At 34.0% G+C, this 26,631-nt stretch overlaps 1 protein-coding gene across 1 annotated transcript; it reads right to left on the reverse strand.

Annotated features, from left to right (window-relative positions):
- Positions 1–19,488: 19,488 nt before the first annotated feature.
- On the reverse strand, positions 19,489–20,918 carry LOC127795517 (heavy metal-associated isoprenylated plant protein 29-like). Its single transcript, XM_052327260.1, has 3 exons — positions 20,831–20,918; positions 20,206–20,281; positions 19,489–20,110 (listed from the first exon to the last, which is right to left on the reverse strand). The coding sequence occupies exons 1-3, from the start codon at positions 20,834–20,836 to the stop codon at positions 19,722–19,724; spliced, it is 471 nt and encodes a 156-aa protein (XP_052183220.1). The 5' UTR covers positions 20,837–20,918; the 3' UTR covers positions 19,489–19,721.
- Positions 20,919–26,631: the final 5,713 nt, after the last annotated feature.

Here is a 26,631-nt window from a genome sequence, read left to right on the forward strand (position 1 = left end):
ATGCGGCAACAATATTGATTCAACTCTTCTCTCGACTTCACCGTGTCCTTAGTTTTGCCCGGTACATTCATCACTGTATTGAACACATTTTCAAACACGTTTTTCTCTATATGCATAACATCCAAGTTGTGTCGAATAAGTTGAGTTTTCCAATAAGGCAAATCCCAAAAAATGCTCTTATTCTTCCAACCACTACCATGACTGTTATCCGTATTAGTCTCTGCAGCATTGGGTTCTGTCGCATTCAGTAAACCCAACTTGTCCAAGGAAGCAAGTATCTCAGGTCCAAACAGTACAGGAGGTGGTGTTTTTTTTACCAAAGTATTTTTGCGGAATCCATACCTATTCTGTCGATATGGATGATCTCGATGCAAGAATTTTTGATGGTTGTCAAACCATGAAATCTTTCGACTCTTTGATAGGTAAAATGCGTCCGAGTGAATCGTGCAATAAGGACATGCCAGCTTTCCTGCCGTGCTATACCCCGAGAGCATTGAATATGTAGGAAAATCACTAATGGTCCACATCAAAGCCGCTCTCAATTAGAAATTTTGTTTCAATGAGATATCATATGCATGCACACCAACATCCCACAAATGTTTCAACTCTGCAATAAGAGGTTGTAAGAAAACATCAAGTTTTGCCTTAGGATTCTCTGGTCCTGGCACTAGCACCGTTAAGAACATTGTTGTATCCTTCATACACATCCAGGGTGGTAAATTATACACCGTGACAATGACAGCCCAACAAGAATATTGCTTCCCAGATTGACCAAACGGCTGAAACCCATCAGTACAAAGACCAAGTCTGACATTCCTTTTCTCAGCAGCAAATTCCCTATGAGTCTCGTTAAAATGAATCCACGCAGGGGAATCCGACGGATGACGCATGACACCATCTTCGACCACATGATCTGCGTGCCACCTCATTTCTGCTGCTGTTGAATTGGATGCATACAATCTCAGAAGCCGAGGAGTTAAAAGAAAATAATGCATCTTCTTATGAGGAACACAAGTTTTTTGTCGTTTGCTACTGTCAGCTTGATCAACTTGCTTGTACCAATTCTCATGACAAAACTTGCAGACTGCTAAATCACTGTCATCATCCCAAAAAATCATACAGTTGTTTCTACAACAATCAATTTTCTCAACAGGAAGGTCCAACCCTCAAACCAGTTTTTTAGTGCTGTAAAAATTATCAATCACCGTATTAAGTTCAGGAAGAACCTCCTTAAGTAATTCACAAAGTTGATTAAATCCCCTCTCAGATAGATGGTACTCTGACTTAAAGCTAAGCAATCTAGCAACAAGCGACAACTGCGTATGCTTTCGACAACTAGGATATAACTTTTTTTTTGCAACACTAAGCATGTCATAGAATGCTTGAGCTTCCGGATTTGGAGGTTCCTCCTCCATATTCAGATTGAAATCAGGCCTGGCAGCATTCATTACCATAGTCTCAAATAAGTTGCTTGGCTCTGCTTCAAGCGTTGATGCTGAGTAAGACATATCAACCGAATCTACCGTAGCAATAACTTCCCCATGAAGTGTCCACTTGTAATACCCCGGTACGAAACCTTTGGTGAGCAAGTGACTTGTCACGGTTTCCTGGTCACGAAAAGCCGTGTTCCTACACTTTGGTTGATTACAGGGACATTTAATCTTATTCACATCCATCCACTCTGGTTGACTCTTAGCAAAATTAACAATCTTCTAAACACCCTTGATAAATTCCGTAGAAACATAACCATCCTCCTTACGCTTGATATACATCCACTGACGATCTGATCTCATTTTTTTCCCGTGGTAATTAAATAACAAAAAATTACTAAATTATAATTACAATATTTTTTTATTTGAGTTATTTTAATATTATTCCACTTAACCACTCCTTAAAATTTGAAGGTTAGGACCTATCCCATCTGGAAATGAATCCTGATATGATCACTAGCGGACGCATTTACTCACGATACGAAATTTTGGCAACATCTCAGCACAGTTCTCTAGATGCACGATAAGGATTATGTGCTGATTCATACAAGTTAAACTCAATTTGAGTCAATTGCATGAATCAAAACATATTCCTATATGCAACCGGAGAACAACGTGAAATGCTACTGAATTTTCGTACCATGCATGAGTAAATTAATGCGTATTCGCTGGGCACACAACACGACACCAAATTTCTAGACTGTCCAACTAGACAATTCAGTGATCTCCTCGCTCCATCGAGGAAGTCACCGAACAAGAATCTAAGGTTAAGTTCCAAGAAATTTAATTAAATAGCTAAAAAGTATTTAATTAATTATATTTTTTATTTAATATAATTTTTAGAGAAAATTCGACAAAGTCTCCCCTATAAATGGACTACACCCTATGTAAGAAAAAAAAAACACAAAAATATAACATTTCAATACATGCAACATCATCAATTCTCAACACATCATACACTTCATAATCATGCTATAAAATAAATAAATTGCACTTTTAAAAAAGATATGTAATAAAAACAAAATTGCACTTTGATATGTAATAAAAATACTGAGATAACAGTGAGGGTCTTTAAGGTGATCGTAAAAACAAAATTGCACTTTTAAATCGATAATGTATTTTTAATTTTTTTAATATTACAAAACAGCTTCAAAATATTTTTAAAAATACAAAAATGACTTGAAACACACTCAGTTTCTTGACTTTTCAAGATAAAAAACATTTAGGAAACACAGAAAAGTGACATTCCGATGCTCCCATGCAGAGAAGAAAAGTGTGTAAACTTAAGGTTGCATATGAAGACAATAATAACGCATTTTAAAGAGAGTGCAGTGTATTGTGAAGGGGGTGCCCTGTAAAGAATATAGGAAAGGACGCAATGTAAAAGCCATGACATAAATATCAAGAAATGAAATATAATTTAAAAGGACCGCAATAATATTTTCCATATTAGGGGAAATTAAAAAAAAAAAAAAAAACATTGGGGAAGACTCCAGTGCCTAGTACTAGGACCCGTTTAAACACCCATTCCTAGTGAAACTAAACTCATTCCTCCTATTATATTTATTTATCTACTGAATATTACAATTCAACTACTATAAATAAAAAAAGCTTGAGAAACAACCCACTGGGGTTTTCAAACCCACCACCCAAAATAGTTAAAATAGGAAACTGGCAAACTAGACCATCAAATCCAGGGAGCTACGAATTATAATCGAATGGTTGGTTGGTTCAATTAGCCACAATCCTGGAAGCTACGACTAAATATTCATCGACCCAATGGGTTCAAAAGAGCCTCTCTGTGCTTTTAGGACCTAACGCGTCAAAAATCACAAGATTAAAATTATTCTAGCTTTAAGATTAAAAGAACTACTAATGTTCACACTAAAATCCAAGGTAGAAAATACTACTACCAATCTCACAAACAGCATCTCAGTGCAGCGAAAATAGATTGGTCACTAAAATGGCCAAACTAATGGGTTGACCAATGGATAGAGCATATACTCGTATGGCACACGGACCATCTCTTAGTCCAAACTTAACCTTCTCTTTTACCCAGCAAAAAAAAAAAAAAAATACAATTTTTCTAAAACAAATAACAAACAAACGCAAGGCACTAGTATTGAATTTGAACCTAAATGGAAAACAACACCAAAGATTGAACCAAACCTCAAAAGACTGAACCAAAGTGTCCTAATGTCAATGCAGAGTGGCGAGCAACCCAGTCACCCAGCGAAAACAAGACTTAGAGAGCTAGATCAAGTAGCCAGAGATGCAACCCACCCAACTACCAACTGAGAGGTGAGGGAGAGGGTGACCGGCAAGAGGCGAGGGAGAGGGCGAGATAATGAGCGAGGGTGAGGGCAAGCCAGTGAGCGAGGGAGGGCGAGATAGTGAGCGAGGGTGAGGGCGAGCCAGTGAGTGAGGGCGAGGGAAAGGGCAAGCTACGAGAGCGAGGGCGAGGCAGCCGTTGAGGGCGAGCCAGTGAGGGCGAGGGCGAGGGAGAGTTGCGACATGCGAGAGCAAGGGAGAGCCAGTGAGCGAGGGCGAGGGCAAGGGCCAGGCAGTGAGCGAGGGCGAGGGCAAGGGCCAGCCGCGAGAGATCGAACGAGAGAGAGGGAAAGAATACGCAGAAGGGAGAAGGGAAAGAGTACGCAGAAGGGAAAAGAGGAAAAGAGGGAGAGGGGGGCGGGGCAGGGTTTTATGGGGGGAAAGGAAAGAGGGGGGAAACCAGGGTTTTACAGGGGGAGGGAAAGAGGGGGGGAAAATTAGGGTTTTACGGGGGGAGGGAAAGAGGCGGGAATAAATTTTATTTATTAATAATTTATATAAAAATTTATATAATATTAAAATTATTAAAATAATTAGTATTATTATTTAATTAATAAAATTTATATTAATGTAAAATTATAATAATCAATAAAATTATTAAAATTATGATAATTATTAAATAATTTTATTAATAATTTATTATAATCATTTAAAATATCATAATAAAATAATTTAAATCATTGCATTTTAAATTAATATTAATTAAAAAAATTCTTATATTATAAATCTAATAAATATAATAAATTAATTTGATATGTTATAAATACTACTTTAATAAAAAAATTATAAAAGATAAAAAAAATTCAAAAATGTTGTAACGATATTCTTTATATATTTTGAATGTTGAGTAGTCTTTAATTTTTTAAAGAAGAAAATTTTGATTATTTTCTCTTTCATATATAAAGAGTTTCCCTCATTGTTAGGGGTACGTAAACAATCGGTTTAATTATCGAATTAATCAAAAATCAACAAATTGAATTGAGAAATTAAACTAAACTAACTTGACCGATTAAATCCAATAAACTAAATTAACTAACAATAGAAAAAACTAAATATAGACTACATAAACTAAACCGATTCAATAAACCGAACAAACACATAAAAAAATTAATTAAAATTTAATTAACCGATAAACCAAATAAGCTAAAAAATCGAACAAGCTGAAAAATTGTGTGATAGGCCAAAAATGACGTCATTTTATTACCATAAAAATATCATTGTCTTAAAATTCAATCGATTCAATTATTTTTAACTAAAAATGTAATCGAAAACAAAAAACTAATTTTTTTTAAAAACATTAATTGAATAGAAGCGAATTTAAAAAAAATGATAATTTTTATTAATTTGATTCAATTAATTCGATTATACCAAATTTTAATTAATTTGATTCAATAAAGTAGTAAAAACCAAAAATAAAATTAGAAATTAAAAAATAATACATTTTAAAAACTAACGATATATTGTCATACAAACAAATAGGTTATATCGAATTTTAACAAATATTACCAAAAGAAGAAAGAGATATATGGATTAGATCTTGTTCAACATTAATGTTTTATACATAACACTTAAACTTCAAAAATAAAAATTAACCTCCTATAGTTTTTTTATAGTATAACTATTAAGGGAGAAAACCATTATTCCATATCTTAGCCCGAAAACTATTTCGGACCTATCTTCATACTCATTTATCCTACTCATTTTAACAAATGCTACATAAATATTTTATTATATATTTTATTATTTATTATTTATTGTGAATGACATAATTATACATTTAATTGTTTTATTTTTATATAATTCTCTTAATTATAGAGAATAAGACATTGATAAGATAGCTCATAAACTCTTTTCTATATAATGTAATTCCTCGATATTATTTTATTTTTATTTTTATGCACATGAAATATATTAATTGATGTATTTAGAATTTAGTAATATTATGATTTTTAAATTTAATATATTTATCTAAATTTTATAAATTAATTTTTTATATTCATCTCATGTTTAAATGTATAATTAATTAAATATACATTAATATATTTAATTTCTTATAGAATTTAATATTTATAAATTTAAATATTTATAAATTAATTAAATAAATAAATAAAAATTAAATTTAGTGACGAATTGAAAGTTCCACCTCTATTTCAACAACGGACTCGGATAATCCGTCATTAAATTTATTTATTTATTTATTTTTATTTGATTCCATATTAAATTTTAATTTTTTATTTTTAAAATTTACGACGAAAAAAACTCTTCGTCTCTATATTTGAAAAGCAAAAAAATTACAATTAAAATTTAATTTTTTAGTGACGAAAATAGTTTTGCGTCACAAAAAGTAGTGACAGAATTTATTTATTTTTTAATTTAAACTAATATTAATTTTTTTTATTTTAAACTTTAGGGACAGAATTTATTTCTGTCTCTAATATTTGCGACGAAAGATAAATTTCGTCGCTAAAATTAACGATAGAAAATAAATTCTATCTCTATCTAAAAATGTATTTTTTATTTTTTTTACTATTAAAACTATTATTAAAATAAATTCCTGTCTCTTAAATTTATTTATTTTAATATTTTAATTATATAAAAAATAATATAACTTATAAAAATAATTTTAATAATTATTTAATTGATAAAAATAATGTATTTTAAATAAAATTTTATTATTAAATCATTTTTTTAAAATCTTACTGTAATTATCTAAAATGTGATGATAAAATAATTTAAATTATTGTATTTTAAATTAATATTTATTTCAAAATTAATTTAAAAAATTAATTTGATATATTGAATTATTTATTAATAGTTTGTTATATTAAAAAAATTAATTTTTTATAAATAAAAATTATATTAAACGAAATCTACATAACATCTATAAATTTTTAAGGTAATTTTCGAGTTTCATAAAATAATTTAAAAAATAAAAATTCAAAATATTCACTGAACTTAGGATTCTCAATTATAGAATAGAACAATACTAATGGTAGAACCCATCTGATCAACATAGTGGGTTTTAGATTGTTGAATTTCATCTATAACTCAGAGACAAAATTAGAGAGGACAAATGATAAATAGATATATTTATTTTTTTCTTGATCAACATTAATATTTTATACATAACACTTATATTAGATAGTAACATATGATATTGTTATCAAGTATAAGACACAATGTCGTCCATATATTAGTCTCGTTTGTTGCAACTTAATTAAATAAATTATAGTTTATAACTTCTTAGATTATAGCTTTTAAAACTTAAAATAAATTGTGAACTTGTTTGTTACAACTTCTCAGAAAGATGTAGAAGTTGGGGTACCCCATCTTTGAAAAAGCTAGCTTCTACCCTTTCTAAAAGATAGTAGAAGCTATAAGTTATAATTTTACAACCTAAAACAAACAATACATTATCACTTTTTTGAATCTAGAAGCTAAAAATTACAGCTTTTAAACTGCAACAAACAGGCCCATTATGCTTGGTTTTTAAACTTTTTAGCTTAGCAAAAAATTCTCATATTTATAAAGAGAAAGAGATTGACAAAATAACTCCTAGACTCCTTTCTATATAATGTAATCCTTTAATATTTTTTTATTTTTATGATTTCTAAAATTTAAATAAAAAAAATTAATAATATTATGATTTTTAAACTTTTTATTTATTTTTCAATTATAGTGTTTGTTTACATTTTGTACACAGTTAATAAATATTACAAATAATTAATTATTATATATTTAATTGATATAGTTAGAATTTAGCAATATTATGATTTTTAATATTAATATATTTATTTAAATTTTATAAATTAATTTTTTAATATTCATCTCATGGTTAAATGTATATTTAATTTTTTATAAAATTTAAATATTTATATATTTAAATATTCATTCTAAAATTTAAATATTTATAAATTAATTAAATAAAACAAATAAAAATTAAAAATTAATGGTAGCGATGGATTTGGATAATCCGTCTCTAATTTTTATTTTTTATCTAATTTTAATTTGGAAGGTTATTTCCGTCGCTAAATTTTTATAATAAAAAAATTAAATTTAAAATTTTATTTTAATTATTTAACCTAATATTAAAATTAATTTTTTATTTTAAAATGTTGCGACGGAGTTTTTTTCCGTTGCTAATTTAAAATTTTAATTTTAATTTTTTTTATTATTATTAAAATTTAATGACGAAAAATGTAAGCACCCCCGCCCGGATATTCCCAACCACCCGGTCTATCCGAACGGGAGTGCCTACGGGAGGAGAAAAGTAATAAACACAGAGACAAAGACCACCCCGGCATGCATACACGAAAATAAGAACAGCGGAAGCAAAGCTCAAGACATGCATGCACTATGGGTACCCCGCTAACACAGCGGTCACAAGACAAATAAACAAACACAAACTCCTGTGCCGACATACACAAGATTCAAGAAAACACCTGGCACAGTACAAAATAATAGAGTAAATTCTACTTAGACATCAGAGTGGATAGGGATTGACGAGACTGCATGTACACCACACCGACTCTGCCGTTAAAGATGACTCTCTTGCCATGGCCCACGCCGCCACTACCTGGAATGATGGAAAGCAAGGTGAGTCGAGAGACTCAGCAAGCATAAGAAAGAAAAGGCTGAAGGCTACACAAAACCAGAAATCTCACCCCAGAATAAACCCCCAGGTACACACAAGCCATGAGACGCAACAACACAAAAGCTCAATAGCATAACAAAATAAAAGCACATACCGGTCCTTGGGGCCCACATAAGACACTTGGCACCCAAGTCCCATACCAACCTGCCGCTGCCCTGAAAGGCAACAAATATCTGCAACAAACCTGCGCACGCAATCCCGGGTCGGTACTCTCGTCACCCGTATCCGTCGGTACTCCCGACAATCGAGCCATAGGCTCCCTCGGAACGGTACTCCCGTCCGAGAACTAAATACTACCAGTATCCATGCAATGCACATAGAAATGCAATGGCGTAGTGAGCATCAACGTGATACAAGGCGCCCATACATCCAGGCATCAGACCATGTTCCGCCCACATAGTAAACCACACGCCATGCATATGCTCGCGGTGGATGCAACCCTACCAAACTAGAATGTCCGTGCTCAAGCATACTCAATAAATGGATATCCCAATATGCATCCCGTACCCATGTACATATCAAATCATGAACAGTAATACAATGTATCTAATCATGCAGTAAATCACATACCGGCAGAGCTAGTCAGCAATGCCCGGCACCGGTCAACGGCCAGTGACTAGGGGTGTCCACCCGACGGTCCTCTTTAGAGCCGTACCGTAGTCTACCCCAACGTCACCAAACGGTTGACCCCTGCCCCACTGCTCAATAGCTCTAACCAAATCATAAGTAAATCCGAGAAAAACCGTAAATAAAACCCGCACGACTAGGAACCTAGTTCCCCAACTGGGTTCGGCATCATTCCGAAAGGAATGGGGGCGGTACAAACCCCCTTAGGCTCACAACGAATAAAATTATAAAAGCCTCAGATTTAATTTAAATTAAAACAAATGAATAATAGTTCAACCAATAAGGCAAGGTGCTGAATTAAAGTAAGGGAGGTGATAAAATACAGGAAATCATGGGGTCTTTCACGGGAATTAAAGAACACGAGGAAAGGGGTTGGAACTTGCCTGAAACTAGCTGATTCCGACCTCTCTTAAGCTCCCGAGGCAAATTAAATCATTTCCTAGCAAATAACACAACCGAGACCCAAATTAATTAATTTTAATTGCGTAAAATTTATAATTTAAACATATAATGCTTCTACTAATTTTTACCCACGTACCTGATCACTTCCCTTGTCGAAAAATCCCAAAATCCCTTTATTTTCCCTTTATTTTCTTCTTTTCTTCTCATTTTCTTTTATTTTTTTCTTTTCCTTCCTATTTTCTCTTCTTCTTATCTGGCTTCTCCCACGCGCGCACTATTCATCGTCTTCTTCACCGCGCCCTCTGCTCCTGCACTTTTCTTCTTCCTCTTCCTCTTCCTTTTCCTTCTTCTTCTTCTTCTTCTTCTTCTTCTTTTCCGCGGGACCGCTGCTCCTTCTTCTTCTTCCCCATGGCGCCGCACCAGCTCGCGGCCACCTGCTCCTCGCGCAATCGCCTGCGCACAGCCGCCTGCCATGGATGACCCTCACTGCTTCAGCCGCTGCAGCCTTCGGCTGCTGCTTGCACGACTTCCTCGGCCGTCCTCACTCGCCATTAGCCGGCCATCGTTGCCAGCCATTGAAGCTTCCACCGGCGCCTCGAGCTTCAGCATCGCAGCCATGGCCGCCTCACCAGCGCACGCACGCGGCTGCCGCTGCCGCTGCAACCGGCCACCCTCACCTGTCGCCACCGCGTCGCCCCGACCGCCGCGAGCCTGCTGCTCCGCCTTCGCCGCTGCTGCTTGCGTCGCCCATGGCTGCGGTTTCTTCAAGCCGCAGCTACTCCTCGTCGCTGCCATGGCCAAGCAAAGCTCGGCCAGCCTCCCATGGCCGCCATCTCCTTCTCTCTCCCTCGTTCGATCTCTCTTTCTCACTCTCTCGGTCTCGATCTCTCCCCCTCAATCTCTCCCTCAGCCGAGCCCTCTCACTCCCTGCTCACTCTCTGCTCCTCTGTTCTTCTCTGTTTTCCATTTGACAGAATGGCCAGTTGCTTAACCCCTACGCACACACGCACAGCCACAAATTAAACTTATTAATTAATTAATTTAAGTTAATTTCTTAACTCATTATTAATATTTTGATTGTATTATCAATATGTATTAATTAATTAATTCAAATTAAGTTAACATAATTTACACATTTTTTTATTATTAGCAGTATTATTTTTACCATTCTTTGATTACCTTAAATCCTCAAATGACGAAATTTAATAATTAATCAAAATTTAATAATTAATATCATTACCAAAATTTCGGGATATTACAGAAAATTATTTCCGTCGCTAAAAATAGCGATGGAAGGATATTTCCGTCAGTAAATTTTAATAAAAAAAATTAAATTTAAAATTTTATTTTAATTATTTAAACTAATATTAAAATTAATTTTTTATTTTAAAATTTTGCAACGACAATGTTTTTCTGTCGCTAAATATAGTGACAGAAATAAATTCCGTCGCAATATATAAATTTAATTTTTATTTTTTTATTATTATTAAAATTTAACAACGGAATATTATTTCCGTCGCTACTTTTAGCGACGGAAGGATATTTCCGTTGCAAAAAAATTATTTTTTTTTATTTTTTTGGCGACGGAACAAATCCGTTGCTAATTCTATAAAAAAAAAAAATTCGTAATCCGTCGCGATTCCGTCTCTATTCCATCGCAAAATAGCGACGAACATATCTGTCGCTAAAAATCTGTCGCTAAATCCCGAATTTCTTATAGTGGTTGGAGATACATGTTGCCTTTCAAGGCAGCGGCAGGTTGGTATGGGACTTGGGTGCCATGTGTCTTGTGTGGGCCCTAAGGACCGGTATGTACTTTTATTATGCTATGCTATTATGTTGTAACGTCTCATGGCCTGTGTGTACTTAGGGGTTTATTCTGGGAAGAGTTTATTGGATATGATCAGCCTTCAGCCTTTCTTTCCTTATGCTTGCTGAGTCTCTCAACTCACTTTGTTTTCCATTTATTCCAAGTAGTGGCATCGTGGGCCATGGCAAGGGAGTCAGCTTTTAGCGGCAGAATCGGTATGGTGTACAGGCAGTCCCGTCAATCCCTATCAACTCTGATGGTTGAGTAGGGTTTACTCTATTATTATTGACTGTGCCAGGTCATTTCTCGGGTCTCTTTTATGTCGACACAGGAGTCTGTATTCATTTATTTATCTTGTGACCGTTGTGCTAGCGATGTTCTCGTAGTGCATGCATGTATATAGCTTTCGCTTCCGTTGTTTTAATTCTTGTGTATGCATGCCAGGGTGGTTCTTGTCTCCTGTGTTCATTCTTTTTCCCTTCCGTAGGCGCTCCCGTCCGGATAGTTCGGGTGGTTGGGATATCCGGGCGGGGGTGCTTACATATACTCTTCATTTCATCCTCGAAATTTCTGAAAATCTACCATTTTGACCTCAATCGGGTAAAATTAGTATATTACACTTTAGCCTAGTTGATCGTTTTGACCCCAAATCCCTTCGTTTCAACCCGAAATCACTCGAGTGTTGTTTCATATATAAAATATAGGTCCTCAAAACACTCTGTTGACTTTTCGAAAGTTTCCTACGTCGATTCAATTTTCTCTGCCTGACCCACAGCTGTACAGAAAATTGTTCCCGATCCAACTTCTTTTAATACCTAAAATTATGTCTCAAATCACTTGTTAGTACTATTTCATTTTTCTTTAACTTCTAAGGACTGGGGTACTCCATTCGATTGATTCGGTCACTTAAAACTATGTTAGTGTACCCTATAGCCTCATTCTTTCAAAAATTTCACTTATACCCTTCATAAAATACCACTTATACCTTTAAAGATTTCCTAGGTATATATTACGTAATAGATAGTCGACAATTTCATAAACAAAATAAGGCATGGTTGACAGAAGAGATGTGATAGTCGACAGAAGAAAAATATGAAGAAAACTTATAACATCATACACACAAATAATCGACAGAAGAATTTTCATAATCGACAGAACCTGCACAATAGTCGATATAACAAAATATAGTCGACAGATGCTAGGCATAGTCGACAGACCAATCATACATAGTCGACTATACTCTTAGAAAAACTTAACACTTAGTTGACAGATGCTACAAAAAAGCTTTTAACTTCATTTTTCAATCTTCTAAATCATAAACAACACATATATATTGGAAAATACTTTGATTACATACATTTGAAATTACTTAAAGCATCATTTAATTTGGATCATTAAGATAATAAACATCATCAAAATACAATAGTTTTTCATCATCAAAACTATATCAAAGGCAAAACATCAATTTTAATCTTTTCATCCCCTTTGTATTTAAGCTTGCTACAAGGCAGCTTTAATGAATAACATAGAATTATTTTTTAGGGTTTTCTTTCCTCTATTCTTGATATGGTATCAAAGCTCTTCGCTTCTGATAAGTCGTGTCTTTTCCTTTACAATCTTGCCATTTTTTCGGCAATCTTGTTGTTTGGACGGATCTGGTTTTCTATTGGTTTTTTGTTGTTCGTCCAGACTCTTTTCTTCATCATCTTTCTTTATGGCGGTGATCGCACCTGATTCATCTTCGTCATTGATGAACAATTCCGTCATCGACGATAGATCTAGTCCTTATTTCTTCCACCATTTTGACAATCTCGGGCTTGTTTTGGTGTCTCAGCCCCTGACAGGAGAAAATTATGTGTTATGGAGTCGTGCAATGGTGATTACACTATCCGTGAAGAATAAACTAGGGTTCATCAATGGTTTAATTTCAAGACCTCTAGGTGATATCTCTCTTACTAATGCTTGGATAAGGAATAATAACATCATCATTCTTGGATTCTCAATTCAGTTTCTAAGCAGATTTACGCTAGCATTATATACTATGAATCTGCATATAATATTTAACCTGATCTTAAAGAACAATATCAACAAAGCAATGGTCCTAGGATATTTCAATTAAGGCGTGAATTGATGAACTTGAATCAAGGCCAATTGTCTTTTAGTGCTTATTTTACAAAAGTAAAAACTGTTTGGGATGAGTTGAGCAATTATAGACCTATATGTACGTGTGGAAACTATTCTTATGGTGGAATTAAATCTCTTACGGATCATTATCAAATGGAGTATGTCATGTCATTTCTAATGGGATTAAATGAGTGACTAAACCTCATTCATACCTTCAAGACTTTCATTGTAATCTGTTAGCCAGTAGGTCACCTATGTCTGATGATACACCCTATCGCCGCTAAAATTAAAATAAAATTAAAAATTTTAATTTCTTCCACCCGCCCGCGCCCACCTGCTGACCCACCCGCCCGCCCTGTGCCGCCCAGCCATGTGGCCGCATGTCCGCTCGCCACGTGAGGCTCCCCTTCCCCAGAGTTTAGATCCCGCAACCTCCACTGTGCACGTGTGTGCGCGCGACCGTCTAATCTGCCAAGCCCCCTTGTTATATAACCACATATATAAATTATATACCAAAACAACTACTACTTTCCATAATTATATTTTATATTTTTAATATAAATTAAAAAACATTAATTAATTTATTATTTTTTAAAAGAGTAAAGGAATAAATTAAAAATAAATTAATTGAATTAAATTAACTAAATTAATTGATTAAAAATAAAAAAAATTATATATTTTAAAAATTATTAAAATTTTGTTAAATTTATTTTTATTTTAATTTTTTAAATTAAATTTTTAATTAACTAGTGGTGAACCCATGTGATATATGGGAGAGTTTAATTTAAAAATAAAAAAATAAATTTATTATTTTAAATAATTTTAACAGAATTGATAATTATAATTTTTTTTAATCTTTAATCATGTTGAAAAAATTTAAGTTTACTTAATTATTCACTATTCAATATACTAATGGAAAACACTTTTAATTTAATATACTCTCATTCAATTAATGTATTAAAGAATAATTAACATATTAAATAGGTCACTTGAAAAAATACTTATAAATTTTTTTTATTATATTATATTTATTTATAAATAAATATTTTCACTTAAAAACGTTCGTTATTTTCTATTTATTATATGATAATTATAAATATAAATTAAAACTTTTAAATATGAGTAAGAATAAGTTTTTTAAATAATAACAAAATTTTAAAAAAATTAATTTTGATTTCTTCCATAGTCTTAAAAATGTGATACTTTAAATATTAATTAGTATTGAAAAATCGTAGCATTTGACAACCTTAAATAATTTTTTATGAATTTGTTAAGACATCACATTTTCAAAACTATAATATAATTATTAAAGTAATTAATAATTAATTAATCACTATCTTTGATTTAATGCAAGTTTTTGAGAGAAAAAATTCATCATTGATTGACACTTGGTAAAATACTTTATTTGACTATCATATTTTAATATTATATAAATATACATAGAATAAAGATATAAAAATAATATTTTAAATAAATGAATAATTTTCTATGACTTAATTAATAGTTTAAGTTGTCTATTAATATTTCTCATAAAACTCATGCAAATTTAATACAAAACAATTAGCATCGAAAAACTCGTATATTTAAAATTTATTATTAATCTTACAATAATTAGTACATATTAATGTAAATTATGTAAATTATTAATGTAATAAATACTAAATGCAAATCATTAATGCAAGTTTTGGGGGAAAATTTTATTACTACTTATTATTTCAAAGCAATTGAAAATTTTAAATTATTAATGCAAATTATAAAATATAAATTATTAATACAATAAGTATTAATTGCAAATCATTGATTAATGCAAGTTTTGGGAGGAAATTTCTTTTTTCAAGACTATCCTACTTTTATATATATAAAGATGCAAATTACAAAATGTAAATTATTAATACAACAAGTACTAAATGTAAATCATTAATGCAAGTATTGGGGGAAAATTTTATTACTACTTATTACTTCAAAGCAATTGAAAATTTTAAATTATTAAAGCAAATTACAAATTATAAATTATTAATACAATCAGTATTAATTGCAAATCATTAATTAATGCAAGTTTTAGGAGGAAATTTCTTTTTTCAAGACTATCATACTTTTATATATATAAAGATGCAAATTACAAAATATAAATTATTAATGCAATAAGTACTAAATGCAAATCATTAATGCAAGTTTTGGGAGAAAATTTTATTACTACTTATTAGTTCAAAGCAATTGAAAATTTTAAATTATTAATGCAAATTACAAAATGTAAATTATTAATACAATAAGTATTAATTGCAAATCATTAATTAATGCAAGTTTTAGGAGGAAATGTTTTTTTTCAAGACTATTCTACTTTTATATATATAAAGATTTTGTAATTAATTTAAATTAAATTTTTTATTTCTTTTTAAGATTTTATATTTCTTTTTATTAATTTAATTCAATTTAATTTTAATTTTGAATTATTTAATTATTTTTAAATTTAGCGGCTGTTAAAAACCGTCGCTAAATTAAAATTTTTAATGAATTTTGTGATAGTTTTTAAAAATCGCTGTTAAATTAAATTATTTAATGAATTTATAATTTAATTTTAATTTTAAATTATTTAATTATTTTTGAATTTAACGGCAGTTTTTCAAAACCACCGTTAAATTAAATTTTTTGATGAATTTTGCGGCGGTTTTCAAAACCGTCGCAAATATTAATTTAATTTTAATTATAAATTATTTAATTATTTTTGAATTTAGCGACAGTTTTTCAAAAATCGCCGCTAAATTTAATTTTTTAATGAATTTTGCGGCGGTTTCGAAAATCGCCGCAAATATTAATTTAATTTTAATTATAAATTATTTAATTATTTTTGAATTTAGTGGCGATTTTTCAAAAACCGCCGCTAAATTAAATTTTTTAATGAATTTTGCGGCAATTTCGAAAATCGCCGCAAATATTAATTTAATTTTAAATTTTAAATTATTTAATTATTTTTAATTTAGCGGCGGTTTCTCAAAAATCATTGCTAAATTTAATTTTATTTTTTAATTATTTAATTATTTTCTAAATTTAGCGGCGATTTTTTAAAAACCGCTGCAAAATTGAATGTTTTAATGAATTTTGCGACGATTTTTCAAAATCGCCGCAAAATGTTAAAAAACCCACCACTAAAATAGTATTTTGCGGCGGTTTACAAACCGCCGCAAAATTTCATTTTTTGCGGCGGTTTTAAAAACTGCCGCAAAAAAATCGCCGCTAAAAATCATTTTTTTTGTAGTATCTGGAGTATTACTTTTCCTATGATAAGCTCTCTGCTTCTCATAGCTCTTTTCTATCCATAGTATCATCTAATTTTGAATCTCAGCATTATCATCAAGCTATTCAATATCTTCACTGGCAGACTGCAAAGGATGCTGAGCTAGATGCTATGCAATAAAATCAAACATGGTCAATCATTCCTTTTCCTTCTTCCAAACATTTTATTGGGTGTAAGTGAGTGCATAAAGTTAAATACAAGTCTGATGGGTCTATTGAGAGTTACAAAGCTCGGTTAGTAACTAAGGGTTACACCCAACAAGAGGGGTTAGATTTCTTTGATACTTTTTCTCCGATTGCAAAATTAGTCACTATCAAGGTTATACTTGTCCTAGTTGTCATTCACAAGTGGTCTCTTATTCAGCTTGATGTGAACAATGTTTTTCTTAATGGGAACTTGTTTGAGGAGGTATACATGGACCTCTTACTTGGCTATAAACTTGTTGGACATGTTTTGCCTTAGGGGAAGAGGCTAGTATGTAAACTACACAAGTCCATTTATGGTTTAAAAGAGGCTTCTTGGCAATGGTTCACAAAATTCTCTTGTTCAGCATGGATTTCACCAGTCTTGATCCGATTATTCTCTTTTTACTAAAGGTACTAGTAGTTCCTTTGTGGCCCTCTTTGTATATGTAGATGACATAATCATTACTGGTCCTAATGTTGGAGTCATTAATTCTCTCAAGGGTTTTCTTCATAGTAATTAGTTTAAGTGGAAAGATCTTGGCTAGTTGAAATATTTTCTTGTGTTAGAAATTGCTCAATCTTCTACTGGTATATTTTTTCTCACAAAAGCATTACACTCTCCAACTTCTTGAAGACACTGGTTTTCTAGCCTGTAAGCCAGCATCTTTGCCTATGATCCCTAATTCCAAACTTTGTTCATTTGAGGGAGAGTTATTAGCAGACCCATCCTTATATAAGACTCGTTGGTTGGTTATTGTATCTTACAGTCTCTCGGCTTGATATTACATTTGTTGTACACAAGCTAAGTCAATTTGTGTCTCAGCCTCATCAACCTCATTTAGATGCTGCTCATCACCTTTTCCAATATCTTAAAGACATTCTAGGTCAAGGTTTGTTCTTCTTTGGTTCTTCTTCTCTTTAGCTATGGGCATTCTCTAATGCTGATTGGGGATCTTGTTTAGATTCAAGGAAGTTTACTACTAGTTTTTGTATCTTCCTTGGTGACTTTTGGTTTCTTGGAAGGCTAAGAAGCAGAATATTGTTTCCCGTTCTTCAGCTGAAGCTAACTATAAGGCTCTTGCCATCATTGCCAGTGAGCTTACCTAGCTCACCCAGTTGCTATCGGGATTCTAGATTAAGGCTTCCACTCCTGCTCTCATCTTCTATGACAACCAAGCAACAATTCATATTGCCACTAATCTGGTGTTTCATGAACGTACGGAACACATTGAGTTGGATTGTCACTTTGTTCCTGAGAATATTGTTGCTGGATTTATTCGATTGTTCCCTATACGTACTCAACACCAGCTAGCTGATGTGCTCACTAAGCCCCTGCAAGCAGCCCAACTTTCATCCTTGTTATCCAAGATGGCCATACTTAACATCTATGGTCCATCTTGAGAGGGAGTAACAAATATTGTTAGTTGTTTTTTTCTTGTATGTTTTTTGTATTTCTTTCCATTGTACAGTTATAGTAAACAGGGTTATTTTCGTCTTTGCATTCCCTTTGTATTTAAGCCTGTTGCAAGGCAACTTTGATGAATAACAAAGTATTATTTTTGAGGGTTTTCTTTCCTCTGTTCTTGATACCAACTTTTTTAAGGATCCTTTTTGGGCCTTTTTTGATGGGCTTGTTTGTTTGATGTTTTTGGGCCTATGTTTAGATGATTGTAGTTTAGTTGTGTGGCTTATACATTTGCTTGTCTCGGGCAATACCATATAGACTTTGTTCTTCAAATTGATGAGAGAGATCTCGATGTATCTGCTCTTGTTGGGTTCTTGACATTGTAGGAATCTAATGTTAACTAAAAGAGAATGCAAAACATTTCTAAATCTTAAGTTCTAAACTCCAAATTAACCCATCCAAACCGATGAGAGTATAAGCTATAATATTGTTTGTAGAGATAATAACAAACAATTAAAACATCATGCCCATCAACCGTGAAAACATTATGTACTTCACGTAATGTGATTAAATAAAAATGTACCTTGATCCATTAAAACTTAAGTCGTAAAGGACACTATTAGTTGAAGACAAAAACAACTAAATTTAATTTCTCTCTATTTACCCCCAAACCTTGATGATGGATGTAAAATATAATTATAATTTGTCTTTTTTGTGTTAGGTAGAGAGAAGACCAAATCCCGATTTATAATAGTAGAAATAGTCTTCCATCAAGACTTATCAAAAGTTATACATATCTTCTAAATCAAATTTAATTTTTAAGTAATTAATTATCTTATTAATTTTTTTAATTATTTCATCAAATTAATACCATTTTAATCTAATTATCATATCAGATATCAGACAAGTACTATCATATCTATAAAATATTTACTTTTATCATGTAAGATACAAAATAATTTTTACTTATTTATCTAATAAGATTCAAGATAATTCTTACCGTGAGAGAACTCTTTTCCCCCACCTGCATTTGGGTTTTCCTCTTGCCTGGTCTGTCTCAATTGCTGCTTATTTCTTTGTTTCTGGCTGTTGCTTTTCAGCCTTATTACTTGTATTTTCCAAGGGGGGTAAACTCCTCTCCCAGCAAAGCTCCATAAAAAGGAATTTCACTAAAATTAGAAATCTGAGACAACTTAATTTACAGTCATAACATAGAGCATATACTCTTGAACAAAATATAGCCCATAAATTACAAGAATTCCCAGGTTCATGGGAGGAAATTAAGCTAAAACCACTTGTCCCCACCATGAGAATGTTTACATGAAGCTTTTGTCCAATGGAAATGGACAACACAATACTAAAATACACTCAAGCCCACACATACATACATATATAACATCATCACACTATGGTGCAGGCATTGATATTGTCATCACTGAACAAGGAACTAGCCTTCTCGTCGAGAATTGTGGAATAAGGCGGCTGTTGAAAGTAGCCGTGGTCGTGGCCGTTGTAGCCATGAACCCGATAGTTGTAGGACGAAGAAGGCTGAGGCTGAGAGTAGTAGTAGGAGGAGGTGGCTTCAGGAATATAGCTATGGCTGTACTGCTGGTGATGGTTTTGCTGGTAATAGTAACGGGTGAAGTCGTGGTATTCTGGGTTGTATGGAAATGGCCAAAACTCGGCCTTTCTGCCCGTTTTCCTCACCGTTTTCAGAACCCTTTTCCGGTCGGCCCAGCCGGTCACCGTCACTTTCTGCATCTGCATGTCTATGTCTATGTCATCTACTCCTGGTGATCATGTCCAAATCCAATTATTAAAAACGTATTATATATGAAGGGAATTATGTATATATACATAGATATATATAAGAAAGAAGTGATACCATTGAGCTTTTGAAGAGCTTTCTTTATCTTGTTCTCACATCCAGGACAATCCATGTGAACTCTCATCTCCACAATCTGTAGGGACAACCCACCAAGGTATTACAGTTCAAACAAGACCAGTAATGAGGTTACGCTGGAAATAATAATCTGTGTTTGAAAACGTGGTTTAGTGTTCCTTATCATTCTTCACATAAGAGGTTGTAGTGGTATCTTTTGTAATTATATTTACATTTTTTAAGTGAACTAACACATTTTTTATTTATAATTACTTGATACATGTGATTGGTGAACTACTACGTCGACTTATTAAGTCATATGATGCATCCAAAAATGGGGTTATTGCTTCTCTCGTTATTAAAAGAAAAAGAAAACAAAAAGAAATAAAAAAACGGAACGTTGGGAGGCATTTGCCTGCATTTTCCCATTTTTACAAAGCTTTACAAAACATTGGTAGCCAGTTGTCACTAATGCGCGCCTTCAGTTACAAGTTGTCAGCATGCTTGTAAATCTTACTTCACTTAATTGACTACTCGATTGATCATATTTCAACTACATAAACACACATATATATGTGTGTGTGTGTGTGTGTGTGTATATATATAGAGAGAGAGAGAGAGGTCTAACCGTCATGCTGCTGTCTTTTCCCGAAATATCCTGTCTGAGAATGAATATCTATCTATCCTTGGAGTATTGTGAATATAACCAGCAAGCAATGTTTGTATATATAGACATATCAGAGAGCCTGCACCTATGCTCTTTTCTGGGCTGCAAGTAAGAGAAGAAAGATAAGAAAGAATAATAAAATTATTGAAATGGTCCAATCGATCCCCACCATTTCTCATCTCATCGCCATTTCTTTTCTTAGCACAAACAGTGCCGTCGTGGGCCTTAGAATCCAGAGAAAGCACAGTGAAGCTGCTGCAGCTGGCGTACACACACACGCACACATATATTTATTTATACAAGTTCCTCCTCAATGTTCATAATGAAAGTTCGGATAGACCCTTTCCCCATGGGCCACTAAGATACTGCCATGTGTCAATGTCCAATAGAAATCTGCCACGTTTTTTATTGACCGAGTTAATCAGACCCAGCTTCTGAACTTTGAATGATGATTTTATAATGGTGGGTACTGGGTAATTTTCTTGATAGCACCTTGTGGGAAACCCATCAAAAAGATGATGACCCTTCAAGATATTCTATTAATTAAGTCTATTGTTGATACCAACCCTTTAAAATCAATTCCTTGTAATCACTGCAAGTAGTTGAATATCCGACAAAATCCCTACAAAAAACTTGGAGAATCCTCATCTTGCCCTCTCCAGTAAAATGAGCTACCTACACATTACACAAAAAAATCTAACGTAACTCCATTTCAACACCAATTACAAATTAACGATGGTTAAAATAAGTTATAAATCCTGACAATACTCAACTATAAATTATCACCCACTTACATTCAGATGACTCTAGTCTTTACCTAACTAGAAACGATTCACTTGTCATGTTTGATGTCTATTCAATGTAAATTTGAAGAGTTATCTATAAATTAATATGAAACCTGTGAGATCGTAATCAACTTGCATGGCTGGATGATCTCAGAGTGGTGATGCAAGAATTAATCATGACGAGATGTATATATAATTAGAAAAGCACCTAATAAATTAATGTTAAGGTAGCTAGGGAGTAGGGATTAACGAAGAGTTGAAGAGTAGGGATTAACAAAGAAATGCGAATTGCTGGGCAATTTACGTGATAGTGACAGGAACTTTAAAGAATGGCTTTACGTCCATGCGTGGATTCCAAACTGCAGGCTGCAGCAGCAGCCATGAACTTGCAAGGCAAGTTGACATGCTTATTCTTCGTGGGGAAGAAAAATCTACAAAGGAATATTATATGCGAAAATGCTATTTGTATAGAAATAGCTTCACAGCTGGGGTGGGTTTACAGAATGAATTTCTCGTGATAAATTAAAGATTTATCACGATAAATTCACGATTTCTCTTCTCTTATCTTCTCTCTCTTTCTTTCTTTCTCCTCTTTCCCCTTCACCCGCTGCTTCTGCCTCGCAGCCCATTGTCCCTCGCCCGCTGCTGCCTTGCACCCGTCGTTGCCTCGCCCCACCGCTCGCCTGGCCGACCATCACCTCACCTCTCGCCTGGCCAAGAGATGAGGTGGTGATAGGCCAGGCGAGAGGCAAGGCGCAAAAGGCGAGCGGCGATCATCGGCAATCGATTGGGCGAGGTAGCGGCGGGCAGTGCTCAAGGGGGAAGAGAAGACAGAGAGAGGAGATGAGGAGAGAGAAAGGGAATAGAAATGGGTAAAATAGTCATTAAGATAAGAGAGAGGGGGATAAAATAGATTTTTCATCTTACCTTTAAACCCACCTGTAAATTAGCTTCTATACAAATAGCATGGTCCTATTATATAGCATGAAGTACTAAGCCTTTTTTTTTATAAGCTTTCAATTGGGAGCCCTTTTATTATTTTTAATTAAAAAAAATACCTTTTCAAAAATTCTAAAATCATAGTATATGGGATTAAATAATTTCCCCCTCTCCCAATCTATGCAAGAAAGGAATGTATTCAGCTCATCTTCAAGCAACTAAGGTTGCGTTCTCTTTACTGTTTTCAAGTTATTTTTAATTTTTAATTTTTAATTTTTTAAAATAATGAAAACGTTTTCTCTTTGCTTTTTTTAAAATGTATTTTTAAAAATAAAAAAAATTATAAAGAAAACTCAAAATAACAAAAAATTATTTTTAGTGTTTTTATCCAAAATAAACTCTAAACTCAAAACATATTTATTTATTTATTTATTCATATTTTATTATTATAATAGAAAAAAAATATTATAAAATTCATTAACTTTAAAATGTATATATTTTTTAATAATATATTAACATTAAATATTTATAATTTACTGAATAATCAAATTTATTAAATAAAATATTATTAAAAAATTATTTTCAAAATTTCAAAGAGAACGAGTTTTCTAATTTTCTGTTTTGAAAAATAATTTTTTAAAATGATAAAGAGAACGCGTTTTTAATTTTTTAAAAACGGATTACCAAAACAGAAAACTAAAAATAAATTCAAAACTTAAAATTAAAAATTAAAAAAAAAAGATCGCGTTAAATTTTCCGGAGCCTTACATTTACTGGTTCTACTCTAGCAGCGTTAAATTTTCCAGAGCCAAAAGCCATTGCAATGCAGAAAGGAGAAAGTATAAGGAAGTGAAGGATAAAAATCACAAGAAGAAACTTTTTGGTTCGAAAATGGCGCATACATGGTGCACAGGTGGATTACAGGCAAGAGAAGAGGAAGAAGACAACTTGAATTTCAAGAAGCAATTATATATGGCCGAAAAAATGGAAACCCAACAAGCTGTAATGACGGCATAAACGCATTACCATGCACGCAACCATGTACAGGAATTTCAAAAGGCAAGTCTCACATTTATAACAACGTCGAGAGGGAGGGTCCGAATTCAAATACATGTCCGTTGATGATCTAAAATAAATATATTGGAAAAATATTTAATTTATTTTCTAAGTTCAAAATGATAATATTAAACTAAGTAGGGAGTTCTAAAAATGTTAGGAAAAATAAGTAAATTCACGTTGCTAAGTGATGATGCGGAGCCGATCGCCTTCTTCTGCCTCGGATCAAGTACCTGCAAAAAGGGTGGGGACTTGCTCCCCGTGATCCCTCCGATGCTCAAGTCAGTTCATAGGATTTCTGAGGAGTATAATAGTAATGAAAAAATAATATATGAGTCCTTTAGGAGTCAGATCCCCATACCTATAGAGGTTGCCCTCTATTTATAGATGTCCTGTGGCCTTTCCCTTAGGAGATAAGATATACTTCAAAAGGAGAGGTTGATTCCCTTTTCATGGGGAGAAAAGATAATCTTCCCTAATAGAGATAATTCTTGGGATATTTAAAGATATCATTGGTTGACTTAATCTTCTTCTTTATCTCTTTCCAGTTCAAAATCATATTAAAGATTATAAATATAAGCGGAGCTCTTAAGTCTTGACACGTGGCGATCGCATATTGGTCTTTACTGGCACACATGGCTCCGAGTTAATGGTAACCTCCCAGGGGTAATACAGTAAAATTGCCCCCTGTAAATATTCCCTCATCACTTGCCTCCCACTCCTTGAGTTGATTGAGTAAGGAGGTTAGGCAGCTGAAGGAGTAGTTGTCACTGTTTTTCTAAGCCTCTATAAAAAAGTTCTACTAAAAATTTGGGTTAGCAGTCTCGGATGCTGAATTCGCTTTTTAAGTCTCCCGGTGCCTTTTCAATCTTCCCATGCAAAGGGTGATTAGATCGCTCGAGGTGATAGTAACGTTCGAGAATTTTCCTATAGTAGAAAAGGGGTCAGCTCTTAAATTAGTACATATATATATTTTTATTGTTATTTTTTGCCTAGGGCCGAGGTTATGCTAGTCGAGGCTGCATTCCTCATCTTCGAGGGCCACTGGCAGAGCTTGTGGTGGCCTAGGCCGCTTGCCTTATCTTCGGGGCCGTTTGGCCGAAGCTGTGTTGGTCGAGGCTGCGTGCCTTGCCTTCGGGGCCGTTGGCCGAAGCTGTGTTAGTCGAGGCTGCGTGCCTTGCCTTCGGGGCCGTTGGCTGAGGCTATGGTCCCCTTTGGTCTTCGTTTGGCGGAGGTTCGTAGCCTCCGAACTAATGCCTTTTGGTCTTCATTTGGCGGAGGTTCGTAGCCTCCGAACTAATGCCTTTTGATCTTCATTTGGCGGAGGTTCGTAGCCTCCGAACTTGTGCCTTAATTAGTAGGAGTAGTCCCCTTTGGTCTTCATTTGGTGGAGGTTCGTAGCCTCCGAACTGATACCTTAATTAGCAGGAGTGGTCCCCTTTGGTCTTCATTTAGCGGAGGTTCGTAGCCTCCGAACTGGTGCCTTAATTAGTAGGGGTGGTCCCCTTTGATTTTGAGTTGTCAGGAATTCGAGGATCATATGTGATCCTTTTGTCTCGAGTCGTTGGGAGCTCGAGGCCCCGCGAGGATCACATTTAATCCTTTTATCTTGAGTGTTCGGGGGTTCGAGGCCCCCCGATGATCACATCTGATCATTTATTTTTGAGTGTTCGGGGGTTCGGGGCCCCCTGAGGATCACGTCTGATCCTTTGTTTTTGCGCTGTCGAGGCCTTTCGGACCCTCAGTCTTCGTGTGCACATGATGGCTTGGATTTGTAGTTGATGACGAGATTTTAAAGAATATCCATATTTTATTTTCGCGGTTCGGCGAAATGCCTACGTCCGCAATTAGAAATAATGTTCATATTTTGTCTTCGCGGTTCGGTATTGATACCTACACCCGCAGTCAGAGATAATGTGTGTTCAGGGGTTCGGGGCCCTGCGAGGATCATATTTAATCCTTTCATCTTGAGTGTTTGGGGGTTCGAGGTCCCCCGATGATCATATATGATCCTTTGTTTTTTAGTGTTCGGGGGTTCGGGGCCCCCCGAGGATCACATCTGATCCTTTACTCTTGCGTTGCTGAGGCATTTCGGACCTTCGGTTTTCATGCGCACATAATGGCTTGGATTATAGTTGATGACCGAGATTTTAAAGAATATTCGATATTTTATTTTTGCGGTTCGACGAAATGCCTACGTCCGCAATTAAAGAATAATAACATTTTGTCTTCGCGGTTCGGCGCAACGCCTACATCCGCAATCAAAGAATAACAAATATTTTGTTTCCCCGGTTCTACGTAACGCCTACGTCCGCAATTAAAGAATAACAATATTTTATTTTTGTGGTTCGACATAAAGTCTACATCCGCAATTAATGCGCTCTTCATTGCTACATGACTCCCATCCGTAAAGACCATAGTTTCCTCTGCCAAGCTTATCAAACTCCATTGGTTGTATCCTTTAGTTTTGGGAGTCTAAAAACTAGAGCAGTGCCTGGACACGGGCTTGAGCTGCACAACTGTAATGGAGGATCGTAATCCAGTCGATGAGATCGTGAACCAGCAATCAAGTACCACATCATCTTCTTTAATACCACATGTAATAAAATCATATGAAGCAATCATAAAGAACCTAGAACCCTTTGGAATGGAGGATGAGTTCCAAAAATGTTCTGTACCAGTTGCCAATGACACAAACTGAGTTCCAACCGGATAAACAAGAAGCGCATTACCGGTGCCCTAACACTTGACCTGTCTGGAGACTTTTGAAACCCCATAGAGAGTAGTTATTCCCGAAGCTAAGGCTTCAAAGTTCTCTGATGCGACTGAAACTCCCAAGTTGGCAGACTTTGGTCCCCAACAAACCATTCCACTTTCTCTAACAGTACCACAACTGAATCCTTCGTTGGAAACAACTTTTTTGAAAACAAGCGTACTAACATTGGGATCATAAAACAGGGCAATCTGTTTTGAACTCAAACT

The sequence above is a fragment of the Diospyros lotus genome, chromosome 2 (assembly GCF_014633365.1).
Source record: "Diospyros lotus cultivar Yz01 chromosome 2, ASM1463336v1, whole genome shotgun sequence".
NCBI lineage: Eukaryota > Viridiplantae > Streptophyta > Magnoliopsida > Ericales > Ebenaceae > Diospyros > Diospyros lotus.